Below are 24,028 nucleotides of genomic sequence, written 5' to 3' on the forward strand. Positions count from 1 at the left end.
TTAAAGGTTGACCAACGGATTACGAATGGGGTTAACCTGTCTGAGAAAATATGTTTATATGCCAGAGGTCCTTCTAACGTGGTTAAGCGTTATGGAGGCTACTGTATCAACGGCTTTAGGTTTAACACCATCGGTTTCGAAGAGAGACGACAAACGCAAAATAGCGGTGTGTTCTGCTCCTTCTCGCAACTGTCATACGCTAGTTCAAAAGATCTAAATCCGATACAAGGTGAAATCTATTGCTACGGTCAGGTAGAAGACATTGTGGAGATTTTCTATGGGATTAATAATGAAGTCAGACATGTGATGTTTAAGGTTCGTTGGAGTGAGCTGAAAAAGGCGAAGGATGACTACGGTTACACACTCGTTAATCTTAACAAGGAAATATATCAGACTGAAAAGTACATGTTAGCTGCTCACGCAAAACAGTGCTTTTATGTCAAAGATATAATGAAAAATGACGAATGGGTTGTCCTTAAGAATCCGCCTAGATCCTACATTCATGAAGCCGTGTCTGACGAAGATCATGAAGATGTTATCTTGGCCGACGAAACAGTTGCTGAGTTTTCATTGACACAAAATAATCTGGTGGATGAAATTGCACTGGCGCGCCCTGATGTACCTGCGATTATATGTGAGCCAAGGCGTAAAATCAAAAAACGAGTCCACGGTAGAGTCGATAAAACTATAAGGACAGTCCTTTTGTCTGCACGCACACGGTCGCAGGCTAACCGCACACGGTCGCAGAGTAGAGCCTCAACATCATCATAAGGACATGTATCAGTTTGTGTCATGTATTATAGTATTGCCTTTATATTATCTGTTTGACTGGTTATCATGTATCAGTTTTTGTCATGTATTATAGTTTTGTTGGGTACTCATTATGTTTTCAAAGTATAGATGACAAAAGGATTACGTAAGAAAGCGCTTGAGAGACTTTTTGGTAGACATTCTGGAGGCGACGCACATGGCTCTACGTCAGGTATTTTTATTTATTTATTATATCTGTACATTTCTATAAACTATTAATACGAGCCTAACATTATTTTTTCACATTTCCTACGCAGGCCGCATCGCTGCTACACATGACGGGCCGCCACAGGACACAGGACGAGGAGATGCTCCACCTGATGCGGAGACACTCGTTGATCCTGCCCAGCATGCAGAGATGCCGCCGTCGCCTCCTCAGGCTGCAGATGTATTGGAGGAGCGCCGATATGAGCCATATAGCGCAGCTGTAGAAGCTGCGCCACTACCGCCGGATTCTATTCCGGATCAGCGAGCCCACGACCCGGCCAAGGTGAAGGAGGATTGGGATGCTTATCATGATTTGCGACTTATCGCACAGCAGAGGTATGAACAAGCAAGGCGTAGATGCCTCGAATTGAAAGGTGTGTATAGATTTTTATAGTTTATATGTTAATATTTTAATTTGTATTATCGATATTGATTGATTTATATTTCGCCTGAATTTCATTTTTTCGTAGGTACCGAGCGACCTACTAGGCGCGGCCGCAGTAGTACCAAGCCACAGAACCTCGTCCCAGATATTCGTCGGAGGGCCGTGATCCGATGGCAGAACGGCGTGCCTGTCGGGCCATTTGCTAACTCATTCAACAATTTCCTCGCCGCTTTAGCCAGGAGACATGATTTCTTCAACATATATTTGACGTGGAAGTCGCAGCGGATTGATGCGCTGGTGGCTTGTTGGCGATATATATGTGTGAGTCATTTATTTTATAGTTTATATTATTTTGTTTAACACACTGATTTGTATCTCTTTTTTCATTGTATGCTGAAGCGATTTTTCTTTCTTGACGATTACGCTTATGCCTGGACTTACTGCTTCACGCAAATCAATCTATCGTTCAAGAGGTGGCGGTCAGAGCTGAAGAAAAAATATTTTACTCAAAGAACAGAAGATTGGGAGCGTTACTGGCATCTTGACGAGCGTTGTTATTGTTGTGTTGTGGTGTTGCATGTGTTGTATTGTCGTGATCGTTATGTGCGTGCTTGATGTTGGGTTTGGTCGTGGTGGGGGAGGGGGAAGTGTGGGGATTGGGTTGAGCTGAGTACTCGTGCGTGCGTGCGTGCGTGCGTGCGTGTCGGTGGAGATAGGTACGGGTGCGTGCGTTGTTAAAAACATGTGCGTGCTTACGTATAATACATAAATATATGCCATGATACTCTCTCTGAATCATATAACATGTAAGAATATGCCATGATACTCTATTATTGCTATACTTGCATTATGCCTTGTTGTTTTATAATTTGTTACTTTACTGTAAAATTCAGTTTATGATGATGTACGTATTGCTCTATAACGTTTTATTTATTTTTTTAGGCTGGGACTTCTCGACAAGGTGGAGTTGGTGATGAGGATGAGGATGATGATGATCGGGACTGAGTTTATTTGTTTTAACATTAAAAACAATGGGTGTGCTGTATAAACATTTCTAATGTTGGGATATTTATTATGTTTTTAGTGAAATAATTGTTATATATACGTGAAATATGTGTTATATGAGCTTGTGTTGGGTAAATTTATTGTACAGGTTATTGTTGTGAAATATATTGTACAGGAATTTCTTATTTTCAAAAAAATTTAAAAAAATTCAGATTATTTTTAGCGACGGATATTCCGTCGCTAAAAGCTCTTTTAGCGACGGAAAACTGACACGCCAGATGTGCACTAAACAACTTTTAGCAACGGATTTTCCGTCGCCAATATATATTGGCGACGGAAAATTATATAGCGACGGACATAGGGCGACGGAAATACGGTCGCCAAAAGTATATTTTGGCGACGGAAAATCCGTCGCCAAAAAATATAGCGACGGTTAATTGTATAGTGACGGAAAATCCGTCGCCAAAGTATAATACTTTGGCGACGGATTTTCCGTCGCTATACATCCGTCGCTATAAATTAGCGACGGATTTGCCGTCGCTAAAGGTGGATTTACCTACCCTGACAATAGTGACGGATTTTTAGCGACGGAAATTTTTTTTTTCCGTCGCTAAAACTTTTAGCGACGGATTTTGGACTTTTGGCGACGGATTTGTCCGTCGCCAATAGTCCCCTTTGCAGTAGTGTGGGCGATGCAAAGGATTGTGGGAATTTTGCTAGGAAAATATAGATGACCAAGTCCTCCTCATCAAAAAAAGATTATCGAACTTCTTAGAGATCATTCTTTGAATCGGGGGTGACTCATAAATTAATGGAAGAAATTAACTTTTTTCAGGACGGGTTGCCCATGAGGCGGTAAGTATCAGTCATCTCATCCGCTGGATCAGTGTAGAATTTCTTCAAATTATATGAAAAAAATATATCGTGACTTTTACATAAATAATTAATTAACATTTGGATCTTTGAGTTATCAGCTTGTGCTAGTATGGGAGGAGGTCCATCCATCTTTTCGGTCTTGGATTCATAGCTTTCCTTCAATCCAAAGGAAATAAAGCCAAGAAAGTTTGAGCCGTGACTTCAAAATAGTTTGATCACAGTGAAAAGTTCCCTCAAAGGTTCACACTAAGAGCTATTGAAAAGAATTTAGGCAATTCATCCGTACCATCAATGGGTTTAAAGCTTCCTTAACTAGAACTTAGAATGCCCAAATCAATATATAAGGATGCATGCACTAATAGAGATTGATTATGCACCAACTCAGAAGTCCATGAAGAACAAAAATTACTTATTCCAATTTATCTAAGAACTCATTAGTCATTATTATCTGTATGATGATACACTGATTACATAGAGTCCAGATCCTCTCAGAATAGTTCGCATGCGAATAGACAGCTCCGAACCTTTTCTTTGTTTGGTTCAAACATTGAAACAAAGAAAAAAGGTGATGTGCCAACTTCTTATTGGTTGGTCTGGCTCACATTTTAGAACATCCATTTCATGGATTTTGTTAAAGAAAATTGGAGAAAAACTTGCTTGATGGTTTACTCACGTCCTTCATTTTTCTTTAGTTTTCAAGAAAACAACCGGACAAGCCTTAAATAGATTACAAAACTATGAATCCACTAAGGGCCCCACATGATTATATCTCGCAAGTCGTAATCCAAGATTAGGGCCCGTTTGGTTGATGTTTTTGACGGGTGTTGGACAGAAAGCCTGTCAAAAGAGCACTTTTGGCAGGCTTTCTGCCCAAAACACCTTTAATAAAAGAGGCGTTTTGACAGAAAACCTGCCAAAGGTGCTCTTTTGACAGGTTTTCTGACCAACACCCGAGGCCAAAAACATCAACCAAACGGGCTCTTACTGCAAGATTGGTAGAAATGGTGGCATTATAATTGTTATAAAAGGGAGAAGAATCCCCCCCAAAAAAATCTTTTCACAGGCTTAAAGTGTCGTCTGAGCAAGGTATCCCATCAGAATCAGACTCTGATCCGGAGAGGCTCAGAGGCGTCAGTTGACCGTGACTATTCCACGGATTTAGCGGGTGGGTATATATTAATGTATTTACCCGCTCACCCTCACCCTCACCCACCCTCTCTCGAGTCTGAAGTCAAATAAATATAATTTGTAAATTTATTATTATTATTTTTTAATTTACTACCAGTTGTTGGTGCAGTAGTCGTTTCTCTTGGGACTTGAGCAAGTAAACCACTATTTCCAATCCCAAAGTAACCCGAAAAGAATAAACATCTAACAGTAATGATAGGTTACGGAAAATTGCTAGATATCAGAAAACAACCCTCCTTCACCTTTGGACAATTACCAGAAAACCCCATCAATGTTTCAAAATATTAAAAAGACCCCTTAAGTATCCGGATTATCACCAAAACCCCCTTTTAACTTTTAGAGTTACCTTTTAGATTTTATTAAAAAACCTTTTTAAATTAGAAGCGTATCCTGATGAAATCTCAACGTTAAGAGGGTTTCCTGACAACCCCTAAACCTAAGCTGTTTCCTGATATTTTCAGAGTTAAAAGGAGGGGTTTTTTGAAGTCATCCCAAGTTTTTTTTGGGGTTATGATACGCGGTGGCCTTATGAAAACTATGTCAACATAGATTTCAAAAATCGGAGATTATTTGATACAATAGCTTGATCGTATCCTATTAACTGATACTACTACTGTTTGATTGCATCATTGATAATTTAACCGGCAACGCAGTGATAGCGAATGCTTTAATTTAGATCTAGTTGTGGCAGAAACATAGTCTGCGAGCTTGACAAACTTATTTAGTAAAATGAGTTACCGGAAGATAGATAGGAGCGATAATGCATCAACTACTAGTCTACTTCTCAACAACTCGTTCTAGAGCGCCCCGCTCATACCCTTCTATACCATATCACAGGGTCATCGCGGATTATGGTCATCTTGGACGGCTGATCTTGAGGGGGTTCTCCCTTCGGTGTAGGGTCTATTTTGCGACTCCAATTTTAAACCACGGTCCTAGTTTATTTAGCAAATAACAGCGGCCAGTTGTGGTGATAAACCAATTCAAAATAGATCCATTCATCATCTAGTCCTCAACTAAAAAAATTGTGTACGCGTGCTGAGAGATGAGAACGGCGTAGTGGTTGAAAACGCAGGGAAAGGAGGGGTGTAGATTGAGAGAGAGTAATAGGCAGCCTAGTGAAATGATTGAGAAGTACACCTCTCTCTCAGTTGTGAAGATTACTAGAGATCTACTAGAATCAATATCTAGGGACTTAAAACGTGTCCACAGCTTTTGTATGTACCCTGTCCGCATTTTCCGTACAGGATGCGTATTTATTTTTATTTTTATTTTTATTTTGCCCACCACCGGCTATCCTAAGTTGGGCCTCTCTTCCGTCATGACACAAAACGTGCGCGTGTAAAACTTCTACAGTTTCTATCAAATGCATTGGCGCACCGGCGCTCACCGTTTTGGCCCAACCGGCTTCTAAAGTTTCAAAACAGTACCCTGCCTTTTGTTCAGCAACGAGGAATAGAAAATAAATAAAAATAATACAATGTAACTCCCCTTAATAAACTTTAGGGCCTGACTTCTAAATTTCATATGGATTATCATTTATAAGTAAGTAGTTATGCTCCGAAATGGTGTCCATAGTGATATTCATATGTATTTGCAACATCATACAATTCCAATTTCTACCTGATTTTTGCGGCATTTTCTTTTTCTAACAATTCAACTGATTTCTAACAATTCATAAATTCCATATAACTACCTAACTTGACAACCATTTAATTAAGCCACCAGAGTTCGCAAGAAATACCGAAAAGTTGATATTAAGCGAAACAAATAATACACATTACACATTGTTTAATAATATCCATTTTCATTTTCACTGGCCTCTTGAAGGAAAGATAAGTAGGTAACAGTTCCAGCAGCAGAAAATTCTTCCCCAAAATCCTGCAGTGCTTCCGAATCCAATATCTGAGAACTGATTTACTAAAATCATTGCCATAATCAGCCGTTGGACTAAGACCTGCGCGCGAAAAAAAAAAAAAATTCATACTTCTCATTTTGCTTCTTCTTCATTTTGATCGGATGTCTCCTCTTCAGACTTTGGAGGGGGAGGTAAAATCTCAACAACCATTTGAACGAGCTCATCGACTTTTGATATACCTTCATCTTCATTGCCAGCAAATCTCTTGTCACAATACTCAATAATCTGCAGGCATAAGCAAAAATATTAGTAGTAACTATTAGATTTTTATCAAATAATTTTCTTTAGAAAGAAAACTGATCATCCAAAGGATAAGAGCATCTTCAGCGTATCACAGGTTACATGTGTTAAATTATGCATTTCGTATAAGCACACTGCCTACTCAAGTTTCTTGCAATATGATCAAGGTAACTTACATCCTCAAATAATCACATCGTTTATAGGGAAAAAAACTGGATTAAAGAAACCTAAATTTTCACTCGGATAAAGAGATTATCCCAATTCATAAACAATATAACACAGCTGCCAAATTGAGGGACCAAGCATAACCATTGACCTTTCACTAGAGTATGGCTACACACAGAAATGAATTCTACTCATGAATAGTATCAAAGTCTATTGACCATTTGGCAACAGATGACAATATGAACTGAACTCCAATTAGATTTGTTGAAATATGAGAAAGAAGAATTTTCTATATTTCTCATTAATTATTGTAGAATTAGTAATTAGAGAGAGATTAGTCTCCCGTCTACTGTGTTTTGTTTATACTGATAGGTGATTAAATATTTAACCCACAAGCAGTTTGACTAAACATAAGACAAATAATTTCTCTCAAAGCACTTCTCTTCATGCTGGAACATATATATCATACATTTTCATCTTGTCACGGATAAAGTCCACCCATTTTTTCTCAAAAGGCTTTCTAAGAAGATTGACCAACTGATGCTCCAATGACACATGTTTCGCGACAGTAATTTCCCCATCTATCTTTAATGAACCAGATGATAATGTGACGGGGAACGCAAAAGTGCCGGAAAACTTTGTCAAAAAATTTCGAGTGAACAGTGTTCCGGGTGAATAATCCCACGAACAGTTTTTTTTTTTACACGCAAGCGCTCAACCCTTCCGGCTTCATACTAAGAAACAATGGCTTCAGCCTTAGCAAAATCACATAAGATTTTCTTCAACTCAAACTTCCATAAAATTCTCATAATCTCTCCAATGCATCACATACCTCTCCACCCTCTTTTATATAATTTGGAATTCTTATCTAAAACAAAATTAAAAACTTATCCTATCTCTAGAAACCAATTCAATCTTAACCATAAAATAATCCAACAAACTCAATCCTAATGCCAAATCAAATCAAAACAACTAAACAAAATAACTAATTCTCACCTATCGAAAACCAAATCCAAATCTAAAATCTTAACAAATCTACCTTCAATCTGAATCAAATCTGAATAGTGATTGTGTCATGCATCAGTTCTCCCCTTATGGGAGAAAACTCGACATTGAGTTTTAAAGAAGGATGAAATAATTAATCCTTGAATTCTTTTGAACTCTGACCGGATGGACGCCAATGTCTTCAATATTATTTGCAGAACATGATAACGGGTCAGTAGAGGAGGTTCTGGTATTTACAAATCCATTATCGAATTGTCTTGAACTTGAAGTACCTCGAACCAGATGGTGTTCTGATCATGCATAAGGATTTGAGACTGAGGCTTGGACTCGGGCTTAGGTTCATGCTCTAAATCTGGCTCAGGCTCTGGATCTGATTTCTTATCTGATTTTGGTTTAAGCTTAGGCTTAGTTTCCAATTCTAGCTCTGGTTCTGATTGAAACCTAGCACCTGATTGGGGTTGGGCCACTCTTGTTGGTGTTGGTTCGAGCTTTGAAGAGAGAACATAACATTTTCTAGTTATAGTTGAAGAAGTAGAATACTTCTTTTCAAGAATAATCTTAGTAGTTCCCCATGAATGCATATATGATTGATAACAAAAATCATTATGACACCACCAATCTTCAGCTTATCCTCTTTACCAACACTTAGCATACATATACATTTTCCAATCCGACATATCGTAAATAGTAAATAAAGCTTCTAGGTCATGTACCCATAGTGCAAAATCATATTTTCCCTCACATACATCAAATCCATAAAAATAAGACACATTGCCAAATTTCAAAGAATTAAATTCAAATTGCTGTGATGAAGTGGATATTTACCCACGATTATCATGGCATGTTGAACTTGCTCTGGTACCAATTGTCGAGAACGGAAAAGTGTCGGAAAACTTCACCAATAAATTCTGGGTGAACAGTATCCACAAACAATACCTTTTTTTAATTTATAAAATAAAAGACGAGCAAAGTAAGATAATTTAGATTAGATCAGATTCACCCATAGACATCTAACTGTTAGCTAAGTCAGAATATACACACAAATGCTCAACCCTTTCGGCTTCATCGAGAAACAATGGCTTTTGCCTTAGCTAAATCACACAAAATTTTCTTCAACTCAAACTTTCATAAATTCTTCATAATCTCTTCACCGCATTATAAAAATCTCCTCCCTCTTTTATAGAGTTCGTTCGGAAATCTTATCTTAAAAAAAATTCAAAAACCTATCCTATCTCTAAAACCAATTTAATTTTAACCATAAAATAATCCAACAAACTCAATCCAAACACAATTCAAATCAAAACAACTGAACAAAATAACTAATGCTCACCTACTGACAACCAAATTCAAATCTAAAATCATAACAAATCTATCTCAAATCCGAATCAATTCTGAATAGCATTTGTGTCTTGCATCATAATGGGAAACCATATGTGAACCTAAAGAGGAGTTAAATGAATGATATTCATTAATCATTGAGAGAAAAGGAAAGGAGAGGGAAAGATTATTAGTCTCCCTCAATGGTGCTTTATTTATACTAATAGGAGATTACAATATCTACCCCACAAACAATGTTGGACAAAACATAAGACAAATAACTTCTCTCACAACAAATTTGAAGTAGAGGGTAATACAACATATTTTACGCAATATCTATAAATGGAAAACTCTAATAACAAAGGGATATGTATACTAAAGGCAAGTCCTAAATGGGCAAGATATTGAATTCATAAAGCTGAACTGTCTAATACCCTAACAAAAACAAACATAACTTATGATTTTGAATGTATACGGTTATAGAGAAAGTTTGATGCATAGTCAATTACGACAAGCATCTACATGAAGTTCCACAAAATGTTTCCATTTCTATGGTTTGATTAAGCCAAGAAAAGCAAGTTGATTTTCTAAAAGCTCTCATTTTCTAGAAAAGCCTTTTACGAGCTTTGCACTCAGAAATAGGCTAGAAAACTCAATTTTAATAATAAAAACTAATTGTTCTTTGTGAAGATTTGATGAACAGCAAACTCAATTTTTATGATAAAAACTAATTGTTTGGTGAAGATTTGATGGATCGGATTCGGAATATCAACTTTAATATTAAAAAATTAAATAGTTTTCCATTTTGCATTTGACATCCGCGCATTGGATATATTAGCAATGTCATTGCACCGTTGCTTTTTTACTAAAACATACAAGAGAATAAATTTTCTAAGAAATAGTGGTAAATCTAGGAAATTTTTTTTTCTTAATTTTTTCTACCCTAACAGTATGTTTGGATGGAGGTGAATCAATGGAAGTTAAAGTGAAATTTTATTTTCACCTCGTTTAGGAGTTTTTTTAGGGGTTAGAGGATGGAATGGAAGGTTAAATTTGTACCCATTTTTCTCCCTCCAATTTGGGCGGTAGAGAAAGTAATAGAAACGAGTGTAAAATTTTACAATATAATAAGACAACTATACCCTTATCAGACAAAAATCTATGGCCAAGATGCATTCTCATCCAATGGTATTTATGTAACTTTGACTATATTCACTTTACTTCCCTCCTCTTTATTAGAACTCCCAAACAAGGTAAAACAAATTTACTTCCGTTCCCCTAACTAAACTCTCAAACAATATTTTATCCTTTTTACTTCTATTCCCTACCTTTCCTTTCCATTATTTAACTTTCCGTCCCTTCCCTCAGTTAACTCCCAAACAAAGCATAATGGACACAAGTACGACTAATATAAGCAATTCACTAATGATTCAATGAATTTAAACTCTGGTGAGAGACATGAGAACTACTGAGAGATTCAATCAATATAAGCTAATTTCTAATTTATTGTTGCTGATGATGATTTTAAAGGCAAGTAAACTGCTCTCCTAAATTTAATATGTTGTTACACATAAAGGTAAAACTTATTTGAATCTTGATGTTGCTATTTGAAATGAATCCTCTAGTTCTAATTCAAGCTGAACTTTTCATATAGAAACAAAGATTAGGATACTTTTCGTATTCCTTTTTTAACATTTTTAAGCTTACAAGACACCGCAATTACTTAAATGAACATGGAAACTCAGGGTCAGTTTTGCAACCACACTTAATCTAGGATATAACTGCTCCAACAAGCATGAACAAAAAAGTTGTAATTGACTTGACACTACTGAAATCTATAACCCATAGCATCACCATATCCTTAAACAACATATGAGTATCCAGTGTAAGTCGAGCATTATTTGAGGATGCCTCTGAGAGAAGTTGTCCAATGCTCCTTACTAGGATTACTAAGTTGAGGGTATCTATACTGTGACACATGATCATTGTCATTCATCTTTAGCAAACTTGAAAAGTCATAATCTGTGCTCATGGGTTAGCTTTTGAAGAAGTAAAATTTATGAAGCATCTTTCAATCCTATGGAAGACTCAAGGAAATACCTCTAGAGGATCTAGGGATTTTCATTCCAAGAATCATATTGCCTTGTGCAAGATCCTACATACCAAAGTTTTGTAAAAAATATTCTTTCACCTTTTAATCACATCAAGAGAGCTCTCAAACATAAAAATATCATCTGCATATAAGTGGAGGACAGCATGTCATTGTGTATGACCACACTTGTTAAATTCATAATCCCAAATATGTAATCCACAATGCCTTAGCCAAATTTCTAATGTCATTGGTTTGGAGCTTGTTCTGATTTCCATATAAATCTCTTCACAAAATGTTATTCAAAAAAAGAAGACTTGACATTCGTTTGATGTATGATGATCTTGTGAACAGAGGCTAAAATTAAAATAGAATTGATGGTAGAGATCCTAGGTACGAGGAAATAAGTGTCAAAATGATCAGTATCTTTCTTTTGAATATACCTCTTCACTAACATTATTCAATGGTCCACTCAAGTCTAAGCTTCCTCTTGAATATCCATTTGCATTCAACATGAGCATATCATGGATGTAAGTGAAAATGAATGTGTTTGTTTTTCCATTGTGGATTTGATCTCGCCATCAACAGGTCTTTTCCAAAAAAACTATCAAGTGAATCCATAGCTTTCAGGAACTATTAAGTGAAGTCTTCACCAAGTTCTTCTCAATTATACCTCTCTTACGTTTTTAGGTTCTTCTACATAAAGATGTGAACCAGATGATGAATACGAAGGAGATGATAATGAAGGACTACTAGAAGTTCTAGTTTGAAATGGAAATATTATTATTTTAATGCTACGTTGTGATATTTTGATAAGCTTTCAGATAAAGGGAAAAAAGTTAAGACATATATTAATTGTTATCTTCTTCTTCTTGCATATATTGCTAATTATGCCTGCATTTCTAATCACAAGTATGAAGCATTTAGAAAAAACAGAATGATAGAATTTAATAACTACAGAATCTAATTCAAATTCACAAAAAACCTTGTCTCAGACATATGGATAGTTCCAATTGTTCTAAGTCAACCAAGCCTACAAAATTTATTGGCTTGAATTATAAATGGTGGGCTAATCAGATGCACCATTAGCTCATAACATTAAGAGTCCTTTCTGCAATTGATGACACAATCATCATCACCTACCCCTAATCAATCCTCATCACCTGCTGAAACTCACACTCTAACTTCTACTGCTTCTAAAAGAGGAAATCAACTTTCATTATTATAATCAAATTCTTAGTACACTCTAATAAATTGTATGATATATACTATGAATATAAGAGTGTCAAAATATCATCGGAAGCATTAAAATCTGTGCAGTATTTAAATGATGGTAGGATAAAATGATTCCTCCTTCAATTAATATTAAATGGTAGATAGTAAACCTATCAACGATCAATCCTAGAATTGCAAGATTTTATCTGACACATTCAATCCAAATAAAATATATTTTATTGAAGGGTATAAGATGTCTAGCCCTATAAATAGACTTGCCCTTCTTGGTCTAATTTTACTAAAGATCTCCGTTCCCAGCAAGCTGAGATGACATTTGTGCAAGTACTCAAGCTGTTAAAATAGAGGACCAACACTGGAAAAACTCCAAGCAAAAGAATGAACCAGAAGCAATGTGTATTGGCTAAGAAAAAATCTATAGATTCTGAAACTCCAAAATCTACAAATTTTGAAACTCTAATTTAGAAACCTAAGGCAGAACTTTAAGAAGAGTTATCATTCTTATCACTCTAACATTTAGATCACAGTAAAAACAGCAAATCTTCCAGCCAAGGGCCGAGACTAAGTATGCCATCAATTTATTTCTCAATTCAGCTGCAGTAATCATGGAGGCATTACCTACATGAGATTTATATCTAAATCACCAGATTGGTATATTTTGTTGACCCTAAGTAACAACTTGGTATATTTTATTATTTTTTTGATGGTAAGTAAAGTGGAACACGATGACAACAATGTCCATTGTTTGACTAGAGCAAAACTTCCGAAGGAATCACCTCACATGATACGTCATGTGCATCTTAGATAGCTTAATTTAGGCTTTATGTGGTGAATGTTAAGCAAGATCTTTAACTAACCACTAGGAAACAAAGTCCCCAAAGTTTTCCCCTCCTCTTTTCCCTCTATTCTCTGTTCATGTGAGAGAACGATTCATCCCCAAATTGCAAAGATTCCCTAACCCAATGTCAATTGCCCTAACCCAATTTTAACCCTCCAATTTGATACCAACCCTCTTCTGAGCCTTAATTTTGGAAAAAAAATCCTTTTTCAGCTCAAATGAATGAGCCCAACTACCTACCACATAAGAAGCAACATCATCATCATGTGACGCACGAGACTTTTAGTTGTCAGAAATTTTGCTCCAACCAAAAAATAGACATTGTCATCATGTCTCACTTTATAAATCTTAGCATCGCCGGAGTAACAAAATATACCAAGTTGATATTCAGGATCAATAAAATATACCACTCTAGTAATTTAGCTTGAGATTAACTATTGTTTCGTTTTGTAGGGGGGCTTGATTTGTTTCTCCTTTTAATAGGACTTAGTTGCAAGGTAGTTTGTTCTCCCACAACCAAAATAGAACTTAGTCACACACTTTTGGTTAGAAAAGATTAGTGATCTCTATTATGACCAGGATGTTGGTTAGCAGGCTTTTCTTATAATCCTTCTCAAAATTCCTGCTCTTAAGATTTTTGAATTGGATTTCAAGAATTTTAGGTTTATCCTCTATCAAATGTATATTTGCTTTCATTTAATTCTGTTAACTTTTTTTTTTATAGTAAAGCAGTAACTTCCGGTATACCAAACAAAATTGCTTTCTTTCTTGTTGGTCTTCTATACTGATAGCTCTGAGTGTTTAACTATCAAGTCACATTCCTATCGATAGAGACACTTACCAAAGTTAGACTAAAAAGAGCATGTTGAGTAGACACTATATAGACTTAAGTAGATATGTTTCTTGGGAGTAAAGGAGTTGGATAACATCATGAAATTTTGGAGTTGATCATTTATAGGTTTACTATCAACTACACTATTGAAGGGGAGAATCGTTCTGCACCAGCTCTTTATAAACCGCAATCAGATTCTAGTGCTTCCCCTATGTAGTTCTTAGCATTTCCTCCCCTGTTGGTAATAATCTGTCACACAGTTTATTAGAGTGCGCTAAGAATTCTATTATAGCAACAAAAATTAATTACCTCAAGAGTTTTCGAATTGATGGAAGTTGGAGCGGTAGTTTCAGCAAGTAATGTGGATGAATAAGAAGAGATGTGTCATCAATTGCAAAGAGGAATCACGAGGCTTTATGCCAATACCCCATCTAGTTAGTCTATCGTTAGTAATTTAAATCAGTGAACCTGTCAAGACCTGGCAGACTTAGAATGATCAGAATTAGCCATTTCAGCTTTTTTAGAAATTTGACCACCCTTGTCCATCTCTCCTTGTCCAAATTCTCTAATATCCAAAATATGATTGTCGAACACCAATAACTGTATGATGTCATTAAACATGTACTAGTTTGTGGTCCGTGCAAAGCACGACGATAAATTTTTTCATGCTACAGCAATCATGTTTCTTAAACGCTACAGTAATTTTCGGATTGCTACAGTATCTCGTATTTTGAAAGTGATGCACTGTTCCCGTATGCTATAGTGTTATTGTTTACAACAGCAAGCATAAGTCCCTCGAATTGCTACAGGATCGCACAGTTTTTTTAAAAGTGCTACAGTATTTTAGTGTGCTACAGTAACAATACTACAATTCATACTACAATGATTATTTTACTGTTGAATTTACTGTAGCATGAACAGGAATTCTCTGATCCTCCTATTTGTATAAAGGAATAGATGCTCAGATACCATAACTCTAATAGTAAAAAAAATCATGTACTCTTTTCAAGTTTCAAAACATGGTCCACACTAGGTTTGAGCAAACTTTGGTCTGAACCTAAAACCGACCAAATTCATAGATTTTCAACGGTTCGGTTCGGTTTTTTAATTTATTCGGTTTGGTCGGGATAAATTTTTTTTCAATCCATTTTAATGGAGCCGACCGAATATCAAGTTCCACTTGAAAACTTTTAAGTCCCTATCTAATTGTCTATCTCTACAAGGCCCACCCATGTGTGATTAAGTAATGCTCAGATCATTTCAGTTGCAAGTTGTTGCCAGCTCATCAAAGAAAAATAAAAAATGAGGTTAAATACCAAAACCAAGCCATGGACTCTCTCTTCTCACGAGGCACTGCAATTTAAAGATCTCATCATCAATTTTCCCTCTTCTACGATCTTCAATCTTCAACTTCCTTAGTTCTTCATACTTCTTTTAATTTATTTTCTGCAATGGTGCCCAAGTTTCTGAGCTGAAGCCATGGCTGCCTACTGTTGCCTATTGACTGGGGCTAGTGCAATTCAAAGAATTGACCAGGCCGACCGAACCAAACCGAAATAATTCAGTTCAGTTCAGTTTGATCTTTATATTCGGTTCAGTTCAGTTTCATCTAAATTGATCAAACCGATCCGATCCATCATTTGCTCACCCCTAATCCACACAAATTTTGAGTACCTCACTAGAAGGCAATGAGGGTTGTCTTTAACTAATCATTGGAAAATAGGTATAACAAGTGTATTAGAAAAAAATGCAGTATTTTGAGACCAGCTCTTCATGTCAGTCTGAATTGAGTTTCCAAAATATAAACAACAAATTATAAAGAAGTCAATATAGACACTTGGATGATCAATGGAATACCGGATAAATTTCTGCTTGGGTGGATGGTCTCAAGTTGATAATATTTAGTTTTTCAGCTTTTGCTAGATCGAAATTCTCAGACCTCTTCAAAAATTCATCAACATCCTTTCTTGTCTGATTGCATGCGGGAGTTTGGATGAGATAATCAAATACCTGCAAAATCCAAACAACATCAAAAGATTACAATTGCATCGGTGGAATATTGAAGAAGTTGAAATCCGGTGCATTAGTATCCTTTACAATAACACACATAAACACGAACAGAACCTTGCACTCAGATGCTGCAACAGAACCAAGACAACCTAAAGGGTCGCTAGTTGCCCCTCGTGAACGCAAGAACTCAAGGACTTCAAAATTAGTGAGTGGTCCGTCATTCTTTTTTAATCTGCAAAGTTAACAACTGATGTTGGTGAGCACATAAACTATTTCCATGCAAGTTCCACATCCTAATAAGCATATAAAACCGCAATTACACATCAGCAGAAAAAAATAATGGACAAGAGCACACATTTCAAAGTACAGATCGCAGGTCTAACTTCTTTTTGATAAATAACCAGTAATAGAAATAGTTAGTTTTAAAAAAACTACAACATAGTTTCAAGGTTGATAACCCACTAAATCTGCTAATTGTAAGAACTTTTCACATAAAAACGACCTAACATTACCGCTCATTTATTAAATTAATACACGAGTTTACTAAATCTTCATGCCCATTAACTATATCAATCAACGCAAGAGCACAGTGTTTCTCAATACAAAATTCATAGCAATTCTTTAGCTAATAGGAAACGAACTAATCCAAACAGATATTGAGGAAAGAGATACCCACATCTTCATGAAAAGGCGCAGAGAAAAAGGCTAAATTGAATCTCGCAGAGGCCTCTTTCCCCAGTAAAAGATTCGAACAAGGATCGATCCGTACGAACTCGTCAAGTGATCCTAGAACCCTAAGTAAGGCGCATCGGAGAAATTGCGACGAGGCGGAGTCCGCAGAGAGGGGATTTCACGACGACGACGAGGAGAGATCGCGATCTCGCTGGCCGAGCCGCCGGCGACGAGAGCGGGCGGGAGATTTGGGGATTTCGAGGTCCAGGGTTGAGGGCTTTTATGATTGAGAAAGTCGGGGTTTTTATTCGGTGAGGATCGAGAGGGATATGAAGGACTCCGACTGGGCTTTGTCGTAACTTGTATTCTTCGTGTCTTTAATAATTAATTTGGGTTTTCGTTCAGGTATATTAGTTCTCTAAAATCTGACAAAATTGTATATTAGTTCCTCAGATCTTGCTAATTGCATGTTGGCTCTTGCAAATTTCCTCCCCGTTAGGGGTGCTAAACTGTATCCGTACCTGAGGAAATATCCGTAACCTTATCCGTTAGGATACGGATATGGTTACTAAAATCTATAACCGATAGGAAATGATTATGGATATGGTTTTGCAGTGAAATATCTGTATCCGAAATATCCGGATACATATTAGTCATACTCTTACGATAGTTTCAACTCTTAGATTATGGATTTGTGGTTAATTTGGATGATCAAGATGTCTAATCTTAGCTTTTCAATTATAATGAACATATTAATGACCTCTTTTGTATCACACAAACTATGTTTTTCTTAATACTATTTAGTTTTCTCATACCCATTTTGTATTTGCATGCATATCCGTTTATATATCTGCATCTATATCCGTAATCGTATCCGATTTTAGCGGATATGGAAGTGATGTATCTGATTCTAGAGGATATGGATGTGAATTTTCCTTACTGAGGTATATATATGTATCTGAGATGGGTAAGCGAATATGGATATGGTAAGCATCACATCTAAGCCGTATCCGGACCGAATGCACCCCTACTCCCGGTTCACTATCGTTAGATTTGAAGGAATTTTTCGAATTTTTCCTCAAATCTAATGGTTAGAGGCAAAAAGGCATTTACGCCCTTCTGCTAAGTCCATAAACTCGTTCTTTAATGGGTTTTAAACACTGCATCCACTCCTAAAAAACCTACTTAGCTTCTTTTTNCCCTGTTTAAAACATATAAAGAGGTGTAGTTTGATAACTTTGCGTGTTGGGTTTGGGCTAAACAAAAAAAAACTAACAGAGAACAAACTTACAACATACTCTATGACTTGAGGTACTAATGTGCAATTACTAAGATTTGAGGAACTAGTATATGATTTTATCATACTCGAGGGACTAATACTAAAAAAGCTTATTAATTTTTAATTAGTCCCTCATATACTTGAAATTATTATTAGGCCCCAAACTATAATAAGTTATTTCAAACTTAGTCTCTCATATCATTGAAATTACTATTACCCAAGTCCTATAAGTTATTTCAAATTAGTCTCTCCGGTTAAGGGTAACCACATGATATACTACTTTGGGGACTAAATAGCAGTTTTCAATGATTTGAGGGACTAATTGTAAAATATTTATGAATTAAGGAACTTATCGAGGAAATACTTTTAATTAGGTTTTTCTTATATTGCTCACAAGATCTTTGCCATTTTAAAATAAGCTAATTGCACGTAGACTTGGGACTTATTATCTCTATAGTTTAATTTTGACAAACAATGGGTAAAATTTTGACCCTATCATCCTTGTTTGAATTATTTTCGTAGATATTACTCCTAGATGAAATTAGTTAGTCTATTTGAGAGCAAAAGAGTCTATCTAAAAGCGCCAAAGTGTGGTACTTATAAGGCGTCTATTGAAATTAAACCTTTAATATAATCTTCCAAAACACCTATATTTTAAATAAATTTGTTAACTCTCATGTATCAAATAATACATCCAAAATTAATAAACTTAACAAAATTTTCGTCATATTCACATCTTTGTTGGAGAAACTCACCATCCTTGAAACTGACAACAAAATGAAAAGATAAGATTAGAGAAGAAATATCAAAGGAGAAACACCAAAATTGAGAGAGAAGGAAAACAAGCGTGAGGAATGAAAATAATTGAGAAAACTATAAGTTGGGTTTTTAATGGATTAAGAGAAATGATCTTTTTTTTTTTTGGCGGTTTCTCCTTGGTGCACGTTAGCAGGCGATTTTTTGCCTGCTAACTTGCGCCCCCGCCTTGATTCAATGGTGAAAAAAAAAAAAAAGAAAAACAACGGATCTGAGATCTTGAAATCTGATCTAAGTGCCTCAAATTCTTATGCGAAATCATTTGAGATCTTGAAGACTGATCGAATTGCCACAAATTCTTGTGCGAAATCATCTGAGATTTTGAAGATTGATCGAATTGCCTCAAATTCTTGCGCGAAATCATCTGAGGCTGGAGATGATGAAGGATTAAACCATGAGGTCATGGGATCTACTGGACCAAAGGGAGAGAAGAAGAAGTTGTTGATGACAGACATCCTCAACTCTGGCAAGTTCGTGGTTAATTCTCTTCAACCTCAGAAATCTCCTGAGGTTTGTGGATTACAATCGAGGCAGCTCTGTAAGTCTTTGAACTCTGTAACTGGTGAATGTAGCTCTTCTCGATTTTCTTGGGCAGATGATCAAGAATTAGACATCTCTTTGAAGATTTTCTCAAATAATGATAAAACTTCTATGAAATTGGATTCCTTGACGAATCTAGATAAAATATCTGTGAATCTTGATAGGATAAATTCTGATCCAACAACAGATTTCTTGAATGGGGAAAATTTCTCTCCTCTTGAGAAAACAACTAAAACACCAATTCCTGATCCTGTTATGGCAAAGAAAAGTTGGACTAGTTTATTCGCTGAGAATAGAAAGCCTGGAAATGGTTTTAGTTTGAATTATGTGCCTCCTGATATTAATGACACAGTCACTTTTGATGAAGAAGAATGGAATGAAGGGGAATCTTTTTGGAAGTTTTCCCTAATTGGGCAAATTTTGGGATTAAATGCTAAGTTCAAAGCAATGGAGAATTATGTGCAGAAGATATGGGGGAATTTGGCTGTGCCTGAAACTTTTCTATTAAAACCTGGTCTGTTTTTATTCAAATTCAAGAACATAGAAGATATGAGGAAAATTTTGGAGAATGGACATTGGTTCTTTGGTTCCAGGCCTATTCTTTTGAAGCCATGGACAATTGATGAAGAACTGGAAAAGAGAACTGAAAGTGTTTACCCTATCTGGATACAATTAACAGGCTTGAGGTTGAATCTATGGAATAAAAAGAGCATTAGCAAGATTGCTAGCATCATAGGTAAGCCAATTACCACTGATATGTTAACAGCAAATAGGCAAAGACTTGCATATGCTAGAGTCTTAGTAGAAGTGAATATGCCCTCTAACCTTCTTGATGTTATAACAATTAAAGGACCAGATGGGAAAAGTTTTCAACAGAAGGTGTATTATGAGTTTAAGCCTAGATGGTGTGAAATATGTAAAAATGTGAGCCATGACACTCTACATTGCAAGAAACAGGCAAGAGTCCAGGTATGGAGGCCAAAACAGAAAACTGATATTTCAGTTAAAAAACCGGTGTAGAATCAGTTATCTCTCCTGAGCATATTATACAATTGAAGGATGATGGGATTCAGACTAATGTCATACTTGGTCAGGAGCCTATACAAAATCAGCCTGTGTTGCTGAATTCTCAAACCCCTATGCATACTGAAACTAAACAGGTTAGTAGAAATGGTGTTGGAATGAATAATGGTCACTTTTCAAATATGGTGAATCCTATGCAAGCTGAGCAAGAAAATCAAACAAGGAAAAGTGAAAATTTGAACACAGGAAAGGTTACAGCAGGAGATCTGGTGCATATTGTGCATGTCTCACAATCTGATACTGATACTCAAACACATTCTGGAAATCTTGTGCATGTCATGCATGTCTTACAATCTGAAGCTGATACTCAAACACATTCTGAGAAACCTTGGATGTTAATGCGAAGGGGTAAACTCTCACCTATAAATCCCTTCTCCCCTCTAACTGGAATAGCTTGTGATTTGGATCCCTCTACAATGGATAGAGGGAATAAAGCCAGATGAATATTTCTTTTTGGAATGTTAGAGGACTTAACAAGTCCTCCAAGCAACACATGATTAGACTGCATATTGCTCAGTGTCACATTTCTTTCATTGCTTTGCTAGAAACAAAAATAAAGGAGGCTAAAATCTCAGCAATAGCAAAAAAGATTGCCCCTAATTGGAAATGGATTTCAAATGTATCAAGCACAGAAAAGGCAAGGATTATAATTTTATGGGATTCTGATATGTTGAATGTTCAAGCTGATTTCATTTCTTCTAGAAAAGGCAAGGATTATAATTTTATGGGATTCTGATATGTTGAATGTTCAAGCTGATTTCATTTCTTCACAGCACATTACCTGCACTGTCAACTCTAAGGATGGGAGGATAAATTGTATTTTTTCTTCTGTCTATGGTCATAACCATCAAGATTCAAGAAAGTTTTTATGGAATGAGCTGCTCCAAGTGCATCAAATCACTGGAAATACACATTGGCTTGTTTGTGGGGATTTCAACACTATGATCAATAATGATGAAAAATTAGGAGGAATTGCTCTTACAGATGCAGATACAAGGGGTTTCAATTCTTTCATTGAGGACAACCATTTATTGCACCTCAAAACAGAGGGTTGTTTCTTTACCTGGAACAACAAGCAAGATCAGGACTCTAGGGTATGGTGCAGATTGGATAGGGCTCTTGTAAATGACTCTTGGATACAAAATTATAACTCTAGCCATGTTGAATTCTTGCTTCCTAACTTCTCAGATCATTCACCTGCATTAGTTTCAATATATAAGGAGGAAAAACAAGGAAAGAAGCCTTTCAAGTTTTTTAACATGTGGACTAATCACAGCAACTACATGTCCACAGTGTCTTCAATATGGCAAAGGCAGGTTGCAGGTTACAAAATGTTTTCAATTGTTACTAAACTCAAGCTACTGAGGGGAGCTCTAAAGGAATTAAACAAGAAACACTATGGAAATATCAGTGAACAAGCAGTAAGAGCCAAATATGCACTGGAGGAAATTCAAAAAAAGCTGCAGGAGGACCCTGTCAACCATGACTTCATCAAACATGAGAAAGATTGCTTGTCTAGTTATAACAAACTCTTGGAATGTTAATTGTCCTTTTTCCAGCAAAAAGCAAAAATTCACTGGAGCATTAAAGGTGATAGATGTACAAGCTATTTTCATTCTATTATAAAAGCAAATAGGCATCAGAATAGAATACTGGTTCTTAAAAACAGTTTGGGTGAAAGGATTACAGAGGGGGGGGAGATTGCAAATGAGCTTATCTCTTACTTCAAGAACCTTTTGGGTACAGCAGAAACTGCTCTTCCTCCAGATCTCAAGATAATCAAGAAAGGACCTTGTTTAAATGAAAATCAAGTTAGTAGTCTTTCTTTACCAGTTACAAAAGATGAGATAAAAAGGGCTGTTTTCTCTATGGCAGACAATAAGTCCCCAGGTCCAGATGGATATGGAGCTTCTTTTTTTAAATCAGCTTGGAGTACAATAGGGGATGAAGTAATCCTTGCAGTTGAAGAATTTTTCAGCACAGGGAAAATGTTGGGTACCATAAACTCCACATCCATTACTCTAATCCCTAAGGTATCATGTCCAAACACTCCTGCAGATTTCAGACCAATCTCTTGTTGCAATTTCCTATATAAAATCATCTCAAAAATCCTTGCAAATAGGATTCAGTCAGTAATGGGATGTCTCATTAGTGAAGCACAAAGTGCTTTTGTAAAAGGAAGGCACATTACTAATAACATTCTGTTAGCTCATGAATTAGTTAAAAACTATGGAAGGAAGCACATCTCTCCTAGAATCATGGTTAACATTGACATTAGAAAAGCTTTTGACACTATTAATTGGAATTTTATAAAAGAGATGCTTCAAGGCCTGGGCTTCCCAAAGGTTATAGTAAGCAGAATCATGACTTGTATAACTACTCCAAAGTATTCACTATCTCTCAATGGCTCATTACATGGTTACTTTAAGGGTGAAAGAGGTCTAAGACAAGGAGATCCCCTCTCTCCATACTTGTTTATTTTGGGAATGGAGTATCTTACAAGAAGTTTGAACCTTCTTGAGCAAGATGGAAATTTCAAATTTCATCCTAAATGTGGAAGGCAAAAAATATCTCACCTTATATTTGCAGATGATTTGTTACTTTTTTGCAAAGGTGATCTCAATTCTGTTCAAAAAATCCACCAGTGTATCAACAGATTTAGTCAGGTATCAGGTCTTCAAGCAAATCCCAATAAATGTGCTATCTTCTATGGGGGAGTAGATGATGCTATAAAGGAATCAATCCAGAATTACTTGGGATACACTGAAGGAAAAATGCCAATAAGATACCTAGGTGTTCCTCTTGTATGCAAGAGATTAAACTACCTGGATTGCAACCCTCTCATAAGCAAAATCTCCAGTCAATTACAAAACAGTTTGAAGAACAGAAAACTGTCATATGCTGGAAGATTACAGGTGATAAAAAGTGTAATTCTGGGAATTCAAATTTACTGGACTTCTAGCTATGTTCTACCAGTGAAAGTGCTACAAAAAGTGGATAAACTTTGTAGGAATTTCCTCTGGGGTAAGGGTGATCTTACATTCAAACAATCACTGGTTTCTTGGGACAGAGTGTGCACAAGCAAATTGTACGGTGGACTGGGAATTTTCTCAATAAATGTGCTATCTTCTATGGGGGAGTAGATGATGCTATAAAGGAATCAATCCAGAATTACTTGGGATATACTAAAGGAAAAATGCCAATAAGATACCTAGGTGTTCCTCTTGTATGCAAGAGATTAAACTACCTGGATTGCAACCCTCTCATAAGCAAAATCTCCAGTCAATTACAAAACAGTTTGAAGAACAGAAAACTGTCATATGGTGGAAGATTACAGGTGATAAAAAGTGTAATTCTGGGAATTCAAATTTACTGGACTTCTAGTTATGTTCTACCAGTGAAAGTGCTATCTGAAGAATCTAATTAGTTCTTGCTGCAGGAATTCAAAAATCAAGTTGTCAGAGTTATATCATGCTCTATCTCCTGCTATTAGCAAAGTGCCATGGAGTGTAACTATCTG

General features: G+C 36.2%; 2 protein-coding genes across 2 annotated transcripts; one reads left to right on the top strand and one right to left on the bottom strand.

The window, feature by feature from the left end:
* LOC109835381 (DNA-directed RNA polymerase III subunit RPC9-like) lies at nucleotides 6,202-17,129 on the bottom strand. The gene is made up of 5 exons (XM_020403357.1): nucleotides 16,795-17,129; nucleotides 16,233-16,350; nucleotides 15,966-16,118; nucleotides 6,459-6,614; nucleotides 6,202-6,383 (listed from the first exon to the last, which is right to left on the bottom strand). Exons 1-4 carry the CDS (start codon nucleotides 16,800-16,802, stop codon nucleotides 6,462-6,464), a joined length of 432 nt encoding a protein of 143 aa, XP_020258946.1. The 5' UTR covers nucleotides 16,803-17,129; the 3' UTR covers nucleotides 6,202-6,383; nucleotides 6,459-6,461.
* Nucleotides 19,063-23,651, top strand: LOC109835503. The gene is made up of 5 exons (XM_020403476.1): nucleotides 19,063-20,394; nucleotides 20,484-20,856; nucleotides 21,054-21,145; nucleotides 21,192-21,983; nucleotides 22,068-23,651. The coding sequence occupies exons 1-5, from the start codon at nucleotides 19,063-19,065 to the stop codon at nucleotides 23,649-23,651; spliced, it is 4,173 nt and encodes a 1,390-aa protein (XP_020259065.1).

This window comes from Asparagus officinalis, chromosome 3 (assembly GCF_001876935.1).
Source record: "Asparagus officinalis chromosome 3, Aspof.V1, whole genome shotgun sequence".
NCBI lineage: Eukaryota > Viridiplantae > Streptophyta > Magnoliopsida > Asparagales > Asparagaceae > Asparagus > Asparagus officinalis.